Source organism: Pezoporus flaviventris, unplaced genomic scaffold, assembly GCF_033815535.1.
Source record: "Pezoporus flaviventris isolate CSIRO_AGI_PZ_B2104156 unplaced genomic scaffold, CSIRO_AGI_Pfla_v1 ptg000063l, whole genome shotgun sequence".
Classification (NCBI taxonomy): Eukaryota; Metazoa; Chordata; class Aves; order Psittaciformes; family Psittacidae; genus Pezoporus; species Pezoporus flaviventris.
Window position 1 is genome coordinate 8255199 of NW_026892611.1, and position 17843 is coordinate 8273041.

The 17843-nt window shown below is 41.8% G+C and overlaps 1 protein-coding gene across 9 annotated transcripts in view; it reads left to right on the forward strand.

Annotated features, from left to right (window-relative positions):
* CUX1 (cut like homeobox 1) overlaps positions 1 to 17843 on the forward strand; it is a 269185-nt gene that overhangs the window by 117261 nt on the left and 134081 nt on the right. For all 9 annotated transcript variants that reach the window (XM_061470433.1, XM_061470425.1, XM_061470426.1 and 6 more), the window contains exons 4-5: positions 4114 to 4192; positions 17020 to 17157. In XM_061470433.1, coding sequence (XP_061326417.1) covers positions 4114 to 4192; positions 17020 to 17157 — 217 coding nt within the window. The remainder of the gene's footprint in view (positions 1 to 4113; positions 4193 to 17019; positions 17158 to 17843) is intronic.

A 17843-nucleotide genomic window follows, 5' to 3' on the forward strand; every position in this document is an offset into this window, starting at 1 on the left:
CTGTACGTACAGCACAAAAGAGCATCCAACTCCTGCTAACCTGAACCCAGGTGATTTGTGGGGCAGTAGACATCAAACTTGAATTAATGCTTTAATTTCTTAGTGCATAGAGAGTGAGAGATTCCAAAATAAAGCCACAGATTTTGCTTTTATCTTTTTGAACTTGAGTGGATGTAACTGAAATGGAAAGAGGCAGTGTTCAGATAAGACTACATCCAGCATCTTCCCTGACAGAGGAGGCTGTATTTATGGTGCTTACCTTAATGTGGAGAGAAAAAGTGTTGATTTCATTGATGATAGTTTGATTTTAGCCAGGTGTAGTAAATACCAGACTGTGACCAAGAATGTCTAAAATAGCTGCCCGTGCTGCTGGACTAGTATGCCAGCAATACCAGGCGACCAGCTGTTGTTCTGGCAGTGGAGAATGGGAGCATTCCAAGAGGGTCTTCATGGGCAGGTTGGAGAGAGATGGTTACAGAGGGAAAAGGGATCATTCAGCCTCCAGCTGAACTTGGTACCCTTGAGCAACAACTCATGAAAGCACTTGACCTGGAAAAATAAGGTGGATAAAGGCAGGACTGCTCTGAAACCGGTGTCTCGCTGTGGCTCCTTCCATAGAGCTCCAGTGATATTTTAAAGATGAGGGAGGGAGGATTCGTAGTGTCTCATTTTTGTTATCTCAGTATAGCGCCAGTGGTATTATCAAGACAAATAGTATGCCAAAACTTAAAAGTGAACATATGTTTATGGGGGTGGTGGGGAATACAGAGGTCATGGGTGTTTCTTTCTAGTCAGAGAAGACATAATGGGGCCTGGTTTAGATAAATTAAGCTTTGGAGCTAAGCTCATGTCAAGACTACTCTAGTGTAATTATAAGTTGAGTTCTTTCAGGGTCCCTGAAATTTTTAGAGTCAAATAAAAGTGTTCAGCAAGAATTTCATAACGTAGTTTAACTGTTTTGATGTGAGCTGATTGCAGCTTATCCTTGTTGGCTCCTGAACCAATTTTACTTTGAGTTGAAAATTCTTCAGTGAACTTCCAAATACTTCCTTCCATGTCATTTCAGTGCCGCTTCCGCTGTTTCTGGACTTCATTTATAATTTGCTATTTTTGATGGCTTTTTCATCCTCTATTTCCTTATTTCCTTACACCACTGGAAACTGGCATTTTTTTTTTTTGTTCCAGTTAAAGTTGTCATGGTGCCTTTTTTGTATTTTAAGATATAAAATAGTTGCAGAGATATAAAATAGTTGCAGAGCTCGGTTTTAGCAGAACTTTCAACTCTACAGATTGATTTTTTTTGGTAACAACTAAAATGCAAAAAAAATCTTTCTGCCTGGTGGGATTGTTTGGAATTGTGGTTCTGAGTGGGGGGGAATGGTGTGAAAGTTCCTGTGATGTACAGACCGCTTCCATCAGAAAGTCTCTGATCTTGGAAGATGTTGTTTCACTTCTGGTTTACATTTCAATTACTATAGAACTGGTAAGAAGAGAATCAACCATACCTTTTGTAATGCTTACTGAGAATATAGGTGCAAATGCCCTTTATTAAAACGTGAAAAACCTGTAACGGGAAAACAAATCCATCCTATTATTTCACAGAAGTGTAAGCATTTAAAATGCTTTGGGTTTTGTAAAAGGGACAAATGGCTTTTTCAGAATACAGTACAGAATCAGCTCTGTAATGCTAATTGTATTTAATAATAGTAATTTGAATCTGGCTGTACTCTGCTGAGCAGCAGCAAGAGAAAATTGTATGTGGGAATGTTAAAGTCCAGAAGTCTAACATATGGCGTGCTTTGGCCTTCAAAGTCTGTCTTTATGTACCCATGAAATATTTCGACTGCAAAAGTCTTTCTGATGGCTCCCCCCTCCTTTCTCGCCCGTTCACAAATGGTGCCGGATACTCCCAAGCATTGATTTACACTACCCGGTGCCTCTCTGCTTTGGCACTTTATTCCATATTCTAATTTCAAATACTCTTTGTGTGAAAATGTTCTAACCGAATTACTTATGTTCTCATTCCCTAATGAGCATCGGTCCATCTGTGATTGCTTGAATTCAAGTTAATAAATGGGTTATTCACAACCATCAATCCCTTGCTCTCCAGCACGTCCTGTGCCCTGTGAGATTTCAGTGCTTTTCCATAGCCTTTCTTGGTGAACTCTAAAAGACAAGTATGGCCAGCATTTGAGAATTCATATCTGCTTTCCATGTCCTCCATCATTTTGGGTTCTGCTGCCTCTCTGTCATCTTTCCACTACCATTTCTTTTTTAAATTGGTAAGTTGCAAATAGGTCAGGTTTCAGCTCTAACACACCTTCACCAAGCTGCATAAATTGATACAGGTTTGGGGGGGGACATAAGCAAAATGGGAATTTGCTTTGTTTTTCTAAGGCCAGTCTTGTGTTGTTAACAAGAACTTGTCTCTTCACAACCTCCCGCCGTATCTCTCAAGATTCCACTGCTGCTGCCAAACGCTGTGCAGATGCTTCCAGTGTCCTGATTTCCCTCCTTGACCCCTCCCCTCCAGTCTTTTCTTGGCTTATATGCTGTGCATTGTGCTTCCGTGTAATTTCTGCAGTTGTCCTTGTCCTTTGGTTTTCTGGCTTAATCCTCTCCCTAATGATCTCTACAAGTCACTTACCAGCTGCAAGACTCATCTACAGGAGCCCCACGGTGCTCCTGCGCTCTGCTCCAGTGCACTTTGAGTCTGACTCCGTTGTTTTAATTATGGACATTGTAGGATTCCCCACCCTCCCCAGATCCTTCCCTTCACAAAGTCATTTTAGTACAGCATAAACAGAAGTGGCACCAAACCTGACCCCGCAGCACCCTTCTGCTTATCTCTCCTCCTCCCTGCGCCGCTTCCTTTCCCTGGCACCCTGGGCTTCCTGTGCCCCAGCACTCTGCAGAGCTCTGCACCCGGGCAGGCTTGTACCATGTTTGCTGCTTCTGCAGATCTCCCTCCTGCATAATAAAATATCAAATACTTTCCTGAAATACAGATACAGGCAACTCTGTCCATTGTTTCTGCCTTATCTCCCGAATCAATAAAGTAGTGAAAGAATTCAAGGACATTTTTCAGACAGGACCTTCCTTTTTTAGTACATGTTGACGTACGCACCTTTAAATGGTTTCGTAATATTAACTGCTTCTCAAATACACAGAAGAATTGATATCAGGCCTTTGTATCCGTAGTTCTTCAGATCCTTCCTTGCTTTTTATTACCATATGGGAATGATAATCTCCATACTTTTAGTTTCCTGATTTCAGTAAGCTGCCGCAGAATTGTGTCAGGCTTTCCTGTTTCCCTTTCTGTCTCTTTCTGCTTTAGAATATTAATTCAATGGACCTGAGCTTGGATCAGTTTGAATTTTTTTGTCAATATTTAGTAACTGTAAATCCTCTGTTTTCTAGTACATTAGTAAGACATGTTTTCTGAAAAAAGTTGCTATGGAATAAGTAATTTAATCTCAGAGCCAAAAAGCTGCCTTTTCTTGTAAAATGAAGTTTTAAGGGAAAATAACATTGTGTGGGGTGGTATTTTCCTTCACCTGGGCAGGCAGCTGCTTAGATCAGTACTGTGTGTATTACAAAACACAAAGAGAAGCCAGCCATAGAGCCTGGCGTGAGCTCTTGAGTGCCCAACAAGTACATCTCTTGATCATCTCATATTCTGTTATTGGAAATAATAGAAAAAATACCTTAGCCACAAAAAAGGCAGAGGTGACATCAGAAGTGCACATGGTTCCCGTTCGTTGTGTTAGGTCTTGGTAAGTGGTAAAGAGTTGTTGAGGAGAGAACCTGTCTGGGAAATACCATGTTTTTTATACAGATTTAAAGTAAAGAGTCACAATAGACAGTAGAGTTCATAAAAATATTGATGCTTCCTATTGTGCTGAAACAGGACTTCAGATTACATTCAGTGCAGATGTACCAGAAATACCCTGACAAGGCTGCTTCTATAGGAGCTGTACCCAGGAGACTTGGGTTCTCTTGTTATGTGTTAACTAGTTTTATATGAAATATATTAATTTATTGTTATAGCTCTGAGTGTAAGAGTTGTATTGGAACTAGTCTAAAGCCTCCTTTTCTCCTCACCCTTTTTAGATCGACGCATTGGGTAAAAGAAGCAAAGAAGCAGAGGCAGCCTTCTTGAATGTTTATAAGAGATTAATTGATGTTCCAGGTAAGCAAATGATTTCCTTATTCTGAATACCTGATGGCTTATGTTCCCGGGAATGCTGCTGGGCAGTTTTCCATTTACCTTTGATAAGGTAAATCGAGCAGTGGTTTTACTCTGAAACTGATACGCTCCAGTAGTGTTTCTAACGGAAAGAACTATAATTAAAGCACTTTTCCTGACTTATCTTAAAGCTGTTCATTGCATTTACTTTTTAATGTTCGTAGGAATCACTTCCTATTATGACAGTATTGTGTGATTCTCGGTTGTGTGTTTATTAGAGGGTTTGGACATTTTGAACAGGAAAGATACATGTTGAAGCTTCATCAAGAGGCAGCAAGATTTGTACTTTGAGAGGACAGGGAAAAATTTTAATACCTTCCCAAAAAACCTTTTTACTGAAAAGTAAATGTTTACCAAATTTCAATCCTGTTCAGTGTTAGTGGGACCATACATTTTATTCAAAGGCCTTTATCGTATGTGTTTTCAATTCTCCTTTATGTTTGGCATCAGAAGTTTCCAGTTCTGTTTCTTTTTACACTTTGGGAATTGATTTTTTGTTGTTGCTCTCCCCAGTGGTAGATAGATAAATGCTGTCTGAAGAGATTTTTCTTTTCCAACTGTACCTGAAGATGAGAGGGAATTAGGAGTCCAAGTCTCCACTTCCAGATCTTGGCCTGGCTGAGCTGTTTGCATATGAGTGTGTCTCTTATGATTTTATACTCTTGTTTGGAGGCTTTTTTCTGAAGCCTGGCACTGTCACACATGCTGGGATTTGAGCAGCAAAGTCAGAACGAAGCCCTACAGAGAAAGCAGGACATAGATCCCACCCATACTGTAGGATATAAATGATGAGGGACTTTGCCAGTACTTCTTTGTGGGAGAAAGAATTTTCTCCTTTCCATCACTGAAAAGAGCAAAATTTACACCCCTTCTTCCACACTCCACAGTGCCTCTCATGTCCAGCCCTCCCTTTATGTTATGTGTCAGAGAAATATTTCTTTGATATTTTGACTATGTGTAACAATTTCAGTGTGGCTAAGTTGTGAGTGAGATGGAGTCTGTGGGATTAGAAATATCTACAAGGTTTAGCCCCATGCTCTGTCTGCGGGCTTGAGAGGTGCATGGGGAGCATATTGATGTTGCTAAAAGCAAATTCCAGGTTCTCAAGGAGAAGCCCAGCCAGTCTCCTGTTGCTGTATGTAGATGTAACAAATACTCACTGTTTACAACACATACTCCACTGAAAGGGAAAACGGCCTTTAGGAATGTATGGCACTGGTATTCATCACAATGTGGTAGGGCTGAGTTAGGCATATGCAGTAGGTGCTTGCCTCACTGTATTGGCGTTTTTTAATGCCTTCTCGTCATACATAGTCTGTTACATTGGGTATGTCTCCATGGAGGGCTTTCCTTTATAAAAGGCCATCAGTATTCATTTATCACATGTTGGTTTGCCTCAGTGTGGCTTTACATATCTTTTGACCTGTTCATATGGTATTTCAAATATTTAGGTATACTTTTAGCTCCAAGATCCTGCTATGTTTTCTTTTCGGTGTGAGAAGGGAGCAGTGATGTTTTGAGAAAGCTATGGCTGGAATGCTACAGAGTGGTTATTTAGCATTAAGAATCGCTGTTACATGACAAGGGTGCAATTTTATCAGACTTTCAATATCCTTTATAGGACCATATAATAATTGCAGCTGAAGTCTAATTCCCAGCAGCCAATTTTATGGTTCTTGAGGAAAGCATGTATTCCTCTCCTCAGTAATAATGTGCACACTTTATATAATTAAAAAGGGCTTCTATTTTAATTTTACTATAAAATGATCTGTATTGAAACTTCAGCTACGGTGCTTTATGGATTCAGCAAAGTTTAATGATTTTCTTTCCTGAATTGACCAGAGTTTTCACTTGGGCTCACCAGTAAGGAATTTGTGGGAAGGATGGTATTTTACTTGTAAATTTTCCTATACACATCAGGGGTTTTCTCTTTAAAAGATAAAACAGACCTTTTCATATCTCTCTCCAGCTTTATGATGCTGTTAAAATAGCATTACCACTGGTTTCTGCTGCAAGATTTATCCTTCCTAAAGGAGAGTACATGTCAAGGAAAACATTTTGGTTTATGTACATTTTACACAGCTGTAATTCTCACTCAGATCATTCTGTCTTGCTTGAGACTGAACAGTTTTAATTAATGGAATTAATTTTCTCATTTAATTGCCTTATTTTCAGTATGCAGTAGAGAGCTAGAGAAAAGTGAATGCTGCCACATGAATTGCACTAATCAGCAAGGTTGTCACAACTTACCTTTAAAAATAATGTGAATCTATTTATTTTGAAGTAAGGGGAGGTTGGGGTCTATATTTTGAGGAAGCCTTTTTCCATCTGTTCAAGCTTGCCTTCTCTCTAGTTTTATAACATAAGTGCATTATGTTAGCACCCTCGGCTTTTAGGGTCTTAATCTTGCAAACAAAGTGAAATTGGAGCCGTGTTGTGTAAGTGTTCAGAGGAGCCATGCTGCCTTGCAGAAACAGTATATTCATAATTCAGTTTTTCGAAAGCTTTAGAAGAAAAATATTAAGTGTTAAAAATACTGAACATTAAATCTTTTTCTTTTAAAAAGGAATGATGTGCACTGTTTAATGGTTACTGAACAAAACTTCACTGTAATTTTCAAGTAGAAGTTAAAATGTGGAGACCCAGAGTGAATGCCAGGTGGCAGGATGTGGATGAACTGGTTAAATAGCGTTTCCCTTTATGCTGTGTCTTTATTACTGCACAATGCCACAGTTGGATTTGCTCAGTTTTCAGTATTGCTCCTGTTAAGCACAGCTCTTGTGTAGGCAAAGTAGGAACAATTCTGCCTTCAAACAGAAAATCTGCTGTCTTGATATGGCAACATCAAACTGAATTTGGGTTCAGTGGCTGTTTTCCTGTGGAACCTAATTGTCTGTCTCTTGCAATACTGCTGAGAGTTTGCCACCAAAGGGAAGTCTCCTTCCTGCTTCTCTTTCTACTCCAGGGGAACATTGGGGTGCTGGCCCCAGCCATTCCCTGCCACCCAGCACACCCCAAGCTCACCACCGCTGCCTGCCCTCTCTTTACTGAACCCTAGTCCTGACCCTCTCCTGCTGCTCTGTAACCCCTTTCCATTTCAGACACAGTTACACCCTCTGTGAATACGATAGGAAAACGTGTTGGGCTTTCTCAGCATATAAATGTTTGAGAGTCAGGCTAGGTTAATGCAAAATATTTGCACTCTGTTTGGTGGGGACTGAGCAGCCTTCTAGGGTTGAGCCATAAATGGTGTTTGTTTCTGCTTAATAGGAATTGTCTCATCAAGATTAAATGTCTCTTACGGTGTAAAAGGGGCTGTAGTGTGGTTTTAGTGGAGACTCTCCACAGGTCTCTGTTGTGATCAGATTTGCAGTAAGTTTGTGTATGTGCATGAGCTGGTTTGTATTTCAGAGGACCCAATAACAAAGGAAATAAGAGAGGGTAAAAAGAAGATTTTTTAATACTTTAGGGTTTTTTTAATGTTGCCTGTTAAAATAACACAAAGCAGTAACAGTGAGAGGTGGATGAAGTGGCAATTTTATCCTTCCCTTAGCCCACGCCATCACAAATCGCATGTCCTGCCATGAGGGCTGTCTCTTTCTAAGAGGCCTGAAGGAGGAGCAGGCCAGTTCAAGGGACTTCTCCTTTCATTACATGAAGTATTTTTGTTTACATACAATCACAGGGCAGCCTTGCAGATTCCCACTGCAGGGCTTTTTTCCAAGGAATGATTTAATTGAGGAACCATAAACTTCTTTCACAAGAAGTCATCAGTAAAGCACAAAATAAGTGTTAGGGAATTACTTCTAAAGGCAGGAATGAACATTTGTTTCTCACCCCCGAAGAGAGCTTCATTCCTTCACCACAGAGCCCGTTGAGCAGCAGTGTGAGATGCAGTGCTTGTGCTATCACTCCATTCGCTTGTGATTATTTACAGCTTAGAAACACTCTCCAGACTTGTACTGCTGTTTGTGCTAAGAGAAGACTACCATTTAGGGGTATTTGATCCACGTTCTGAGGTTAAAGGTGATACAAGAGAAAAACAGATTTGATCTCCCCCCCCCGCCCCTCTGCAAAATTATCTGCTGCTTATGTTGGAGATGATAAATGTGTATGAAGTTGTTGTATTTATGTAAGTTATGTTAAGTGTTTGGAATTTTTTGTAAGGCTTTGTGTTAAGCAGAAATCATAAAGGTTAATGCCAGCTCTGATAGCAGAAAGTCTGTATAGATTTCTACATACCCAGAGGACCCAAAAGTTGCCTGATGTGTTTAAATTGCAACATAAGCACACACAAACTTTTGTGCCAGTAGAGAAGAGCTGGTTGTAATCTAAATTTAGGGGAGATATAAAGAGGAGAGAAGGGAAAGAGGTTCACTCCAAGGGACTGTGAGCTAGAATACAAAAAACATCTCTTGAAAACTATTTGGAGCACTCTGATTGTGCATTGTTCGGTAAAACTCAGACTAAAGAGCAAGAGCAGGTTATAGCATACGCTGAGTTTGTGGTATATCGAGACTGGTCAGCACAGAAAGCTTTGGAGAGAGGTTTGGTATCATTGCAGACAGTGTGAAAAATTTTAAGTAATTCCTGGTTTGTTACTAATATGTGTTAAAATGGTCACCCCTTTCCAAATAAAATATATTGGAATAAAATTGAAGATAGGCATGTAAAATGACATACTTTTGCTGCCCCAACTTTACAAGGGAAATGGATATTCATAACGTGTCTTTTCTCAACTTTAGAGGGAAAATAAAACAATATTCCAGTGAGTAGTCTTAGGAGGAAAGAAAGCAAAATGAGCTTGCTCCTGGACAACAGAAGGACACCCGTCAAACAGAGCAGTAGGGTGTCTTAAACACACTTGAAAACGTGCTAAAATTAAGCAGAAAATTGAGCCTAGTTAATACTTGAAAGAGTAAAAAGTGATAAACCTGCAAGCAGTGATGTAGTTTGTGACTGTGTCCTACCTGTTGACAAAATCCCTAATGCTTCACCAGCACATTTAGACCAGGTAAAAACCAGAGTTGGTTAAACAGAGAAAACAGTGCCCCAGTTCTAAAAGCTGGGTCTGGAAGAAGAGAGTCTGGAGAGTAAAAAAATGAAGGTCTGGAGACATTGGTGATTATCCCCAAAGTGTTGTGCAAATCTTTGCACAAAGATGTGCCCGAGGTGGGGAGTGAGAGGAACCAGTTTAAAGTCCAGGCTGCAGGCATGTGATTTTGAGCAGTGTCTTGGTGGTGGCGGCTGCTGCCGCTTTATTTTCCACAATCGCCTGGGATGCTGCTCCAGCCTTCGGGTAGTCCAGGGCTGAGGAATGTAGAAATAGCTCATAATCACTTCAGCCTTCCTTCCCTCTGGGGTTTGAATTCAGACACACGGCATAAAATACACTTTTGGATCTGGATGAATGCACACTGGTAGGGCATTCTGTTAGCATTACAGTTATTTTCAGATGAAGTGCAAAGTCCCAGCCAATTCTCGTTTATAGTGTTCATCCACTTTATCCTTATGTTTTGAAACCAGTGTGAAAATAACTAAAAATAGCTCTGTCACCTGAAAATGTGGCTTGTCTGATCACACACTTTTGGGGGTTTTTTCCCTTTCATTTTTCTTGTTGAATTAATAATTGGATAAATTCCTTTGTAAAAGCTCGAATAAATATTCAAAGGAAGAAATATCCCTAAAGCATACACTTTAAAAAATTTATTGTGTGGTTGTCAAGCCCTATTTTACTTGGTAGGCTGGAGGCACGGAAGGAAGAGGGGAGGTGCAGATAAGGGGAGGGATGCAATGAATAGAAGCAGGAAGAACGTGCCGTATAAGAGCAAAGATACTACTGCGGGCTCGGGTTGTGTTCACCTGAGGTTGTAACCGCAGCGTTGAAAGCATTGCTCCAGGGAGTGGAGTTAGAGCAGCCCCAAACCTGGTGCCTGGAGCAGTGCTGAGTACTTGGGAGCATAAGGGTCAGGCACTGGCTGAGATGGGGAATATTGGACTTTCCCTTTCTTGGTTGCAGGAATGTGAACTGGAATTAGAATAAACCCTAGCTTTCCGAGGGTTTAGTGCTAAGTCTGTTCAAAAGCTTTTAGGAGAAAGAAGGGATGATTGTGGCAGAAATGCTTTCAAACATTGTGGAAGGTTCTTTTTTCTTCCTATAATCTCAAAGTAGGAGAAAATGAAACTTTGAATGCAAGTGATTTTCTGTAACTGTCCTTTGCATTAGCTCAGTGTGTAAGCAGTAAATTCCAATGTCTTCAGCCATTATCAGAATAGTAACGATGAAATTGGAGCATTTTCAGTCTCAGTGGCTTCTCTTGGAACTCATTAGGCCCTTTTTCAGCTGACATTATAATACCATAAAATACTGTATCACCTATTATCCACACCCCACTTTTAATATTAAAACCTTAGAATTCTGAGGATTTATTTTGGAAAGTCCTTTGAAAATACAGGGAACTGCAATGCAACTCATTAAGGAGTCAGTCATTTACTCTGCCTTATGTGACTATTTTGGGTACGAGGGTTAGAGATACATCTCATAATCTGGGGCAGGGCCAGAGCATCTTTCCTGCAGTAGCCATTCTCGTATTGGTAGATAAATAAAGGATGTTTTTAAGTAACAGCCCACAAGATCTGAGAACCACATTCTGGCAAAGGGATCTATAGGACTGTGGTCAGATTGGTTGTATACCATCTCACGTCGTTTCGCTTAACCCAGCAAGCCTTGGAGAGTGCTGCCACAAAGAACTTTGGCTGTGATTAATGGGGAGGAAAGGCGCCGGCTCACTGCAACTTCCCCGTCCCCATGCAGCGGGTCGCATGCGTAGGGTTTTGTGCTTTACTGCTGTCATAGGCCAGCACAATTTGGGACTCTGCTTTTTGCTGGTAAGGAAAATGAGAGTCCCTCACCCTCTTGTGGGCACTTTGAATTCCCTGGTACAGCCCTTACAAAATGCTCTGACAGCAGGAGGGTGAGAACACTGGAAAAAAAGTGGGGAAAAATAAAAGGGAGAGAAAGATCCCAGTCCTGTGGGATGGGGGAGTAAGAAAATCTGTTTAATTCTTGACTGAAGGAAGAACCTTGTTATGTTTTTTTATAAAGTCTGGAGTCGGAGAGATGATGAGCTTTGTTCCAAACAGAATTAGGGCTATAACTCTTCTGTCCCTGGGCTACTAGAGTCATAGGGGAGAAGGAGGAAAGCTATCATTTATTCCATGAAATCTTTGTCTCAGTCTCTCCAGGCTATTTCAATTTACCCCTGAAATTTCTGGGGAATAATTAATGAATTAATTAAGTATGCTGTGAGGTGTTTGAATATTCAAAAGCTACAGTGTAATTATTATTTTTTCTAAAACACATTTTCAGGTTATTTTCAGATACGCAGCCTCCCACCAAAGCCCTTATTGCTCATAGAGCTTCTTCCTGCCTCTAACCCCAGGCCTGTTCTCCAACAGCAAGAGAACAGCAGCGATAGGGCTGAGGAGCATCTAGAAAGTCACAAACTTGTGGTGACAGAAGCACTGTGACAGCAGGGCTGAACTTGTGGCTTTTTTAGACACCGAAATCACGTTAATAAAGTTGCGTTAAGGAGGATTTCATCCTTTTCTCCTCCTCCCTTATCATTCTGTGTAGGCGATTTCTAAGAGAGCTTTGCTTACAGCGTGGTTCAGGCACCAGAAACACGGTCTTGTTGAAAGCAACGCGTTGCCTTCGGTGAATTATTTTTAGACCCGAACCTTAGGAAACACATTTCCAGCGATATAAAATATTAATTGCCCCTGTAGTTCTGGCGCAGTTTCATAACTTGCTTTCTTCACGTTTCCAGCGCTCACAGGCCTGTAACGAAGAGGGAGGAGGGGGCTTTAGGAGAAGTCCTTTGTTTTGGAAGAGTCTCTTCAGGAGCTCCATTTTAAGATACCAGAGGCACACATTTTGCCAGGGAGGAGGGAGAAGGCACTCACAAGCGCCGTACCGTGCGTGGAGAGGGGTTTGGCCGTGGTGCGTGTGATGGGTGTGCAGGGTGTGAGCAGCTCCCGCAGCGCTGCCGCCCTCAGCCCTGCTCCGCGAGCCCTCCCGATCCGCCCGGCGCGATCCAGGCCGCGCTTTGCCTCTCTCTCTACCCGCCGCGCCGCCCGGGCCGGTGCCCGCCGCGGGGTCCCGCTGCCCCCCCGCTCCCCGCCGGTGCCCGGCCAGCGCCCGCCCTCCGGCGGGGAGGGTTGACCAGGCCTCCGCTGCGCCCAGGTGGAGATCGCCGGGTGCTTTCCATGGAGGGGCTCCCGCTGAGCGGCGCGCCGCCGCGGGGGCCTTATAAATTATATAGGTATAAAATATTATGTATGGAGAAGGTGCTCTGTAAACCGCACACTTAAACGGTGACACGCTTTTTCCACTTCGTTCGGCACATTCCCCCCCGCAGCACATCCCTCCGTCCGTCTCAGCACCAACAGGTCCCGCGGCCGCCGGCTGGAAGGGGGTCCGGTCGGGAGCAGCTCCTGCCTCTCCCGGCTCCACAGCCCGCGGCCGAGGCGGTGAACGAACTTCCGAGCCCGTTCTCCTGGAGCCGAGGTGGGCTTTTCCCCCCTCTCCTCAAATAGCGAGGGTGGTCCCAGCATATATCGAGACAGCTTTTCATCAGTTGCTCATCAGCATGCTAATTGCTGTATGACTAATTATGCCCTGAATTCCAGTTGATTTTCTTAATGAGACAGCTGGGTTAATTATGTAATCGTATGATTACATTAGCCTAGAGTGCCCTGGCGCAAAGTAACGCAGGCAGGAGCGTGATGTCATGGCAGGAGCCGGCGCACAAGGGGGGGCATTCATTGCTGCCTAATGACAGGGGAGGGCAACGGTACCTACAGCGCTCTTTGTGTAAACACTTAGATTGAATTATTAAGATCTGTGTCTTTTTCCAGCTCGCAGAGCGAGGGAGGAATGGGGTTTCTCAAACGAAACTCCCTTTGGATCATCCAGCTGGTCACCAATAGGCCTTCTCAACCTCCTGTGTTGAGGTTGGGTTTGGGGAGCAGCTTGGGGTTGTGGGTGCTGAGGTGCTGCTGTGAACTAGTTGTGTAATGCTTTGGTTTGGCAAGATCAGTCTTTGTGTTTCTTTTAAAATTGTTCCTAAAATACGTATCGTACATGCATAAGCAGCAGCGAAAAAAATAGGTTCTCTTGCGCTGCTACTCAAAAAAGATTTATCATCAGGGCATGTGTACGGTGTGGGAACAGTCTGAGAGGTGTTTCTGCGGCTGCATTGCATCAGCCCGCTTGATGTGAAGTATTAGCTGCTATAAAAATTACGTTACATTTATAACATTATTTTTTTCACGTCTGTGTTCACCGAGACACGTCCATCCACCTCTTTTGTGAGGATGGAAGCTCATCTGCAAGGGCACCACTGTGTGATGTCGCAGCAGCGAGCACAGGGATGTGCTCATGGAACAGCACCAAAAGGCAATTCCTTGGAAAGTAAAGGCAGGAACAGGCTTTGCAGATACCAGTTTGAAAATCCAGCAGTTACAGTTTCTGCTGTGGTAGCATGGAGGATGCCTGATCAGGGGGCAAATCCAGATGTGCCGAGCTGCATATAAATGCACCATGTGAAGGGCTTCTTTGTGGGGGTGGGATGCAACAAGTGCATCAGGAAAGTAGAACAGAATAAAAAGCAATAGGAAAAAAACCATACCCAATTTAGTATAAAAATAGATGCTTTGATTTACTCGTGGGCAGTAATGATCTTGCGAAACACTTTTTCAAGTTCTGGATGATCAGATTCCTTTTACCCATTTTCTTATTCCTTACTTACCCTGTGCCTAGCAGGCGCTCTGAACTTTTGCATCCTAGAGAAGATTCAAACCAAGAGAATAATTTGCCATAAGTTTTCCACGCTCAAGCACTAAGTAAGATGATTTCTCTCTTTTACAGACTCCAGAAAGGGCATTTCCATCTTTGCCTCTCTCCATGAGCTTGTGCCACTTGATTTTATTCCCCTTTTTCCAAACATGTATGCCTGTTGTTTGTGTAATGAATCGAAAGTTTTGGTCCATTGCTTGTTTAAAAATTCAGTGACCTCCTGCTAAATGACATGAAACATGCTTTGGAAGTCTGGTTAATATAAAAAGGGATGCTTTTTCATGCATGTGTATGTTGGGGAAAGGAGAGTAGTTTTATTTATTTTTAAATCCACTCCACTCAGGTAAGAAAAAAGTCATTCTGACCCTAAGGTTTATACTTGTCTCAGATTAAACAGTGTTTATAAATACTTCAGCAGTCATGGGGGTTTAGGGGTTTTGAGATTAAAGATCATGTTGGGGCTCACCACGAGAAATGAGGTATTTGTCTCTGCCCAAAACTTCTTGGTCATTTCATTGTCATGCAGTGATTAGTTTTCTTTAATGCAGCGTATAAAAATTAAGTCTAAGAGGTGCTTCAGCCATGGGTTTTTTTTTACATGTCCTTAAGCAGTATTTAGTGGCTGTGGGCCATTAGTCCTTCAAATAGGCTCTAGTAAAGTTTGAAGTCTAATGCTCAGAGACTGTTCTTACGTTTTGTTTGTTCTGTCACTGTTTTGCTACTTGAACATTAACCTTTAATAGAGCTAAATTAAATATACATATCCTGATGAATAATTATGAGACTGCAAGCATTTTCATTTTGTACATAAAGCTTCTCAGGGATTGCGAATTTGACTAAAGGTTTAGTCATTATTCACTTTATAATGCCCATGTTATTTTTGTCTTTTAATTCTTTACTGATTTAAATATAAAAAGCCTTGTGTATTTGGAGCAAAATGCCTCTTGTGGGTGTCCTGGCTTTTCACAATGGGCATGTTAAAACGAAGGGGGGGAAAAGTGCACCCACAGTTTCGTGAAGTTCAGTTTCTTTCACTGTGCTGTTGTAACACTGATAGAATTATCATAGCTGAGGCTTCAGATCCCTGCCTGATGCGCTCTGTGGTTCCTGTAGCAATTCAACACACAGATAGATTGAGACAGCCCAGCCTTTCTTTATGTTCAGCAGCTGAATGTCCTGGGCTAGCTCTTTGGGAGAAATGCTGAGCTGCACAAGTGTGACAGAACGGTCATTCCTGATAAAGGCCGGCAGACCTCCGTGGGAGAGGGGGATGTTGTGACAGCCTGTACCATAATTGGACCATACATAAATATTGCAGGGCCTTTAACTTGTGCTACTGCTGTGACTTAAACTTTATATTTAATCCCTTACCTGTACCCCTGTCTCTGCCATAATAACATTTAAAGTTTGATTTATTATAAATATTTTAATACAGATAATAATAACGAAAAGTATTTGGCCTAAAAAGCATAAATGAAAAAGCTATGTAGTCATAAACTATGTATGTGCAGAGAACAGATGACAAGCAACCTAGATTTTGTATTATGAACAGGGTAATGCCATAAGCTGTTGAAGAACCAAAGTAACAAAATGCAGCAGGCTGCTACTTATAATGTCTCTGAGCTCAACATAACCCAGTACTATTCTTCTATAAACTATGAAACAACGCTGGCATATTGAAAAAACACACAGGCTCATGCTTAATGTGTTAACAGAGGTACAATAGACTTATTATGTGTTTCCAGAGACTGAGGGTGGTCTGAAAAATTAATGACTGTGGTGGTTGAAAATTAAGTGAACTCCCTAATATATACTGTTGTTGATCCACTGAGTTTGGTGTTTAGCATTCCTCAACAGGAGACTAAATCTTTGCAGCCACTTCACAAGAGATGCTGGCGCCCATAACAGAAATATAGTCAATAATCTTTTATAAGTCCATCGGACTCCTATTCCTGCTGAGAAGAAGTCCCAGAATAAATCACGTGAGGTGTGTGCTCAAGACTCCCTTAAACCAATGGGGATGAACATCAGAGAATAAATGCTGAGAGGCATTCAGTATAATTTCTAATGTCTACTTGATCAGTAGTATAAGAAAATGAGGAAAGAGGAGTAACACCCCCCAGGGTTCATAGGGTTCATGGAAATTATTACATCCACCCAATTTCTGATTATTATTGATCTATCAATTAGAAAAAGTATAGCTCAGATCTTCATGATCAAACAACCTTTCTGAGCTCAGCTGTGAATTTGCTTCAGAAACTCTGTCCTGCAGAAGCAGGGGTAAGTGAGGGCCTGTCAGTGAGCTGTGCAGTTTGCGTCTTACCCAAAACCTCTTATTTTGCAAACAAAAATGTTAAGCTTCAGACTCTTTGTATTACGTACAATGACTGTCTTCACCCAGGGACACTGCTTTGTGGATTAATGCTGCAATGAAGTTAGTATGTCCCAATTTCATAGAATCCCAGAATGGTTTGGGTTGGAAAGGACCTTAAAGCTCACCCAGTTCCAACCCCCTGCCATGGGCTGGGACACCTTCCACTAGAGCAGGTTGCTCCAAGCCCCATCCAACCTGGCCTTGAACACTGCCAGGGATGGGGCAGCCACAGCTTCTCTGGGCACCCTGTGCCAGCGCCTCAGCACCCTCACAGGGAGGAATTTATTCATAATACCTAATCTAAATCTTCCTTCTGTTTACAGCCATTCCTGTTGTCCTGTCCCCATGTGCCCTAGTCAAAATCCCCCTCCAAGTTTCTTGTAGTTCTCCTTTGGGCACTGGGAGCTGCACCAAGATCTCCCTCTAGCCTTCTCTAGGCTGAACAAGCCCAGCTCTCTCAGCCTGTCTCCATATTTATAGGGTAACATAGATACAATGAATTATATCTTAGCTTTTATTTTACCATTTCTTTTTCAGATCCAGTTCCAGCCTTGGATTTAGGACAGCAGCTTCAGCTGAAGGTTCAACGTATGCACGATATTGAAACAGAGAACCAGAAACTTAGGGAAACTCTAGAGGAATACAATAAAGAATTCGCCGAGGTGAAAAATCAGGGTAGGTTGCAAATGCATTCTTCTATCAGCTTTCACTGCATACTGAAAGTTGAAGATGGGGATTAAATTCAGTTTTATTTCTCACAGGTAGAATTGACAGTAGCATTGAAATTCAGTAAAGAAAGCGTAATAGTATGTTACAGCCACTTCTGTATTTATGCATGTATAGATATGACTTTGGGGAGACTACTTGGCTTTCTTAAAACATTTTGTCTACTATAGCACCAAGTCAGAGAATGGGGCTGTTATGCTGCATATTTGGTTGTAGCCTTCAGCACTACCTGAAAATTGCACCCGTGACTGAAGCTATATGTAGATACTTCGAGAGAGATGGTGCTACTCCTGACATCAAGATGGGTGTGGGTGTCTGTAGTACGTACATGTTACAAAGGCAAGCACAAAAGTCCAGTGTTTTACACACACATACAAATCTGTACAAACTAGAATGTTCCCTATACTCTGTTCTTCCTTATCTAAATCTGAAATGTATTACTGGAGTACATTCAGCAGACATACTTTATATTTACTCTAGAGACTATCCATAGAGCAATGTAAATACAAGCTAATACTGTTGAATTATTTTAAGTTTTAATGAGAACAGAGTACTTGAAAATACATGAAAATCTCAATGAGATTTAAAGCCTGGGGTCTATAAGACTGCTAAAGTTTTCCTGTGATTCAGAAGAA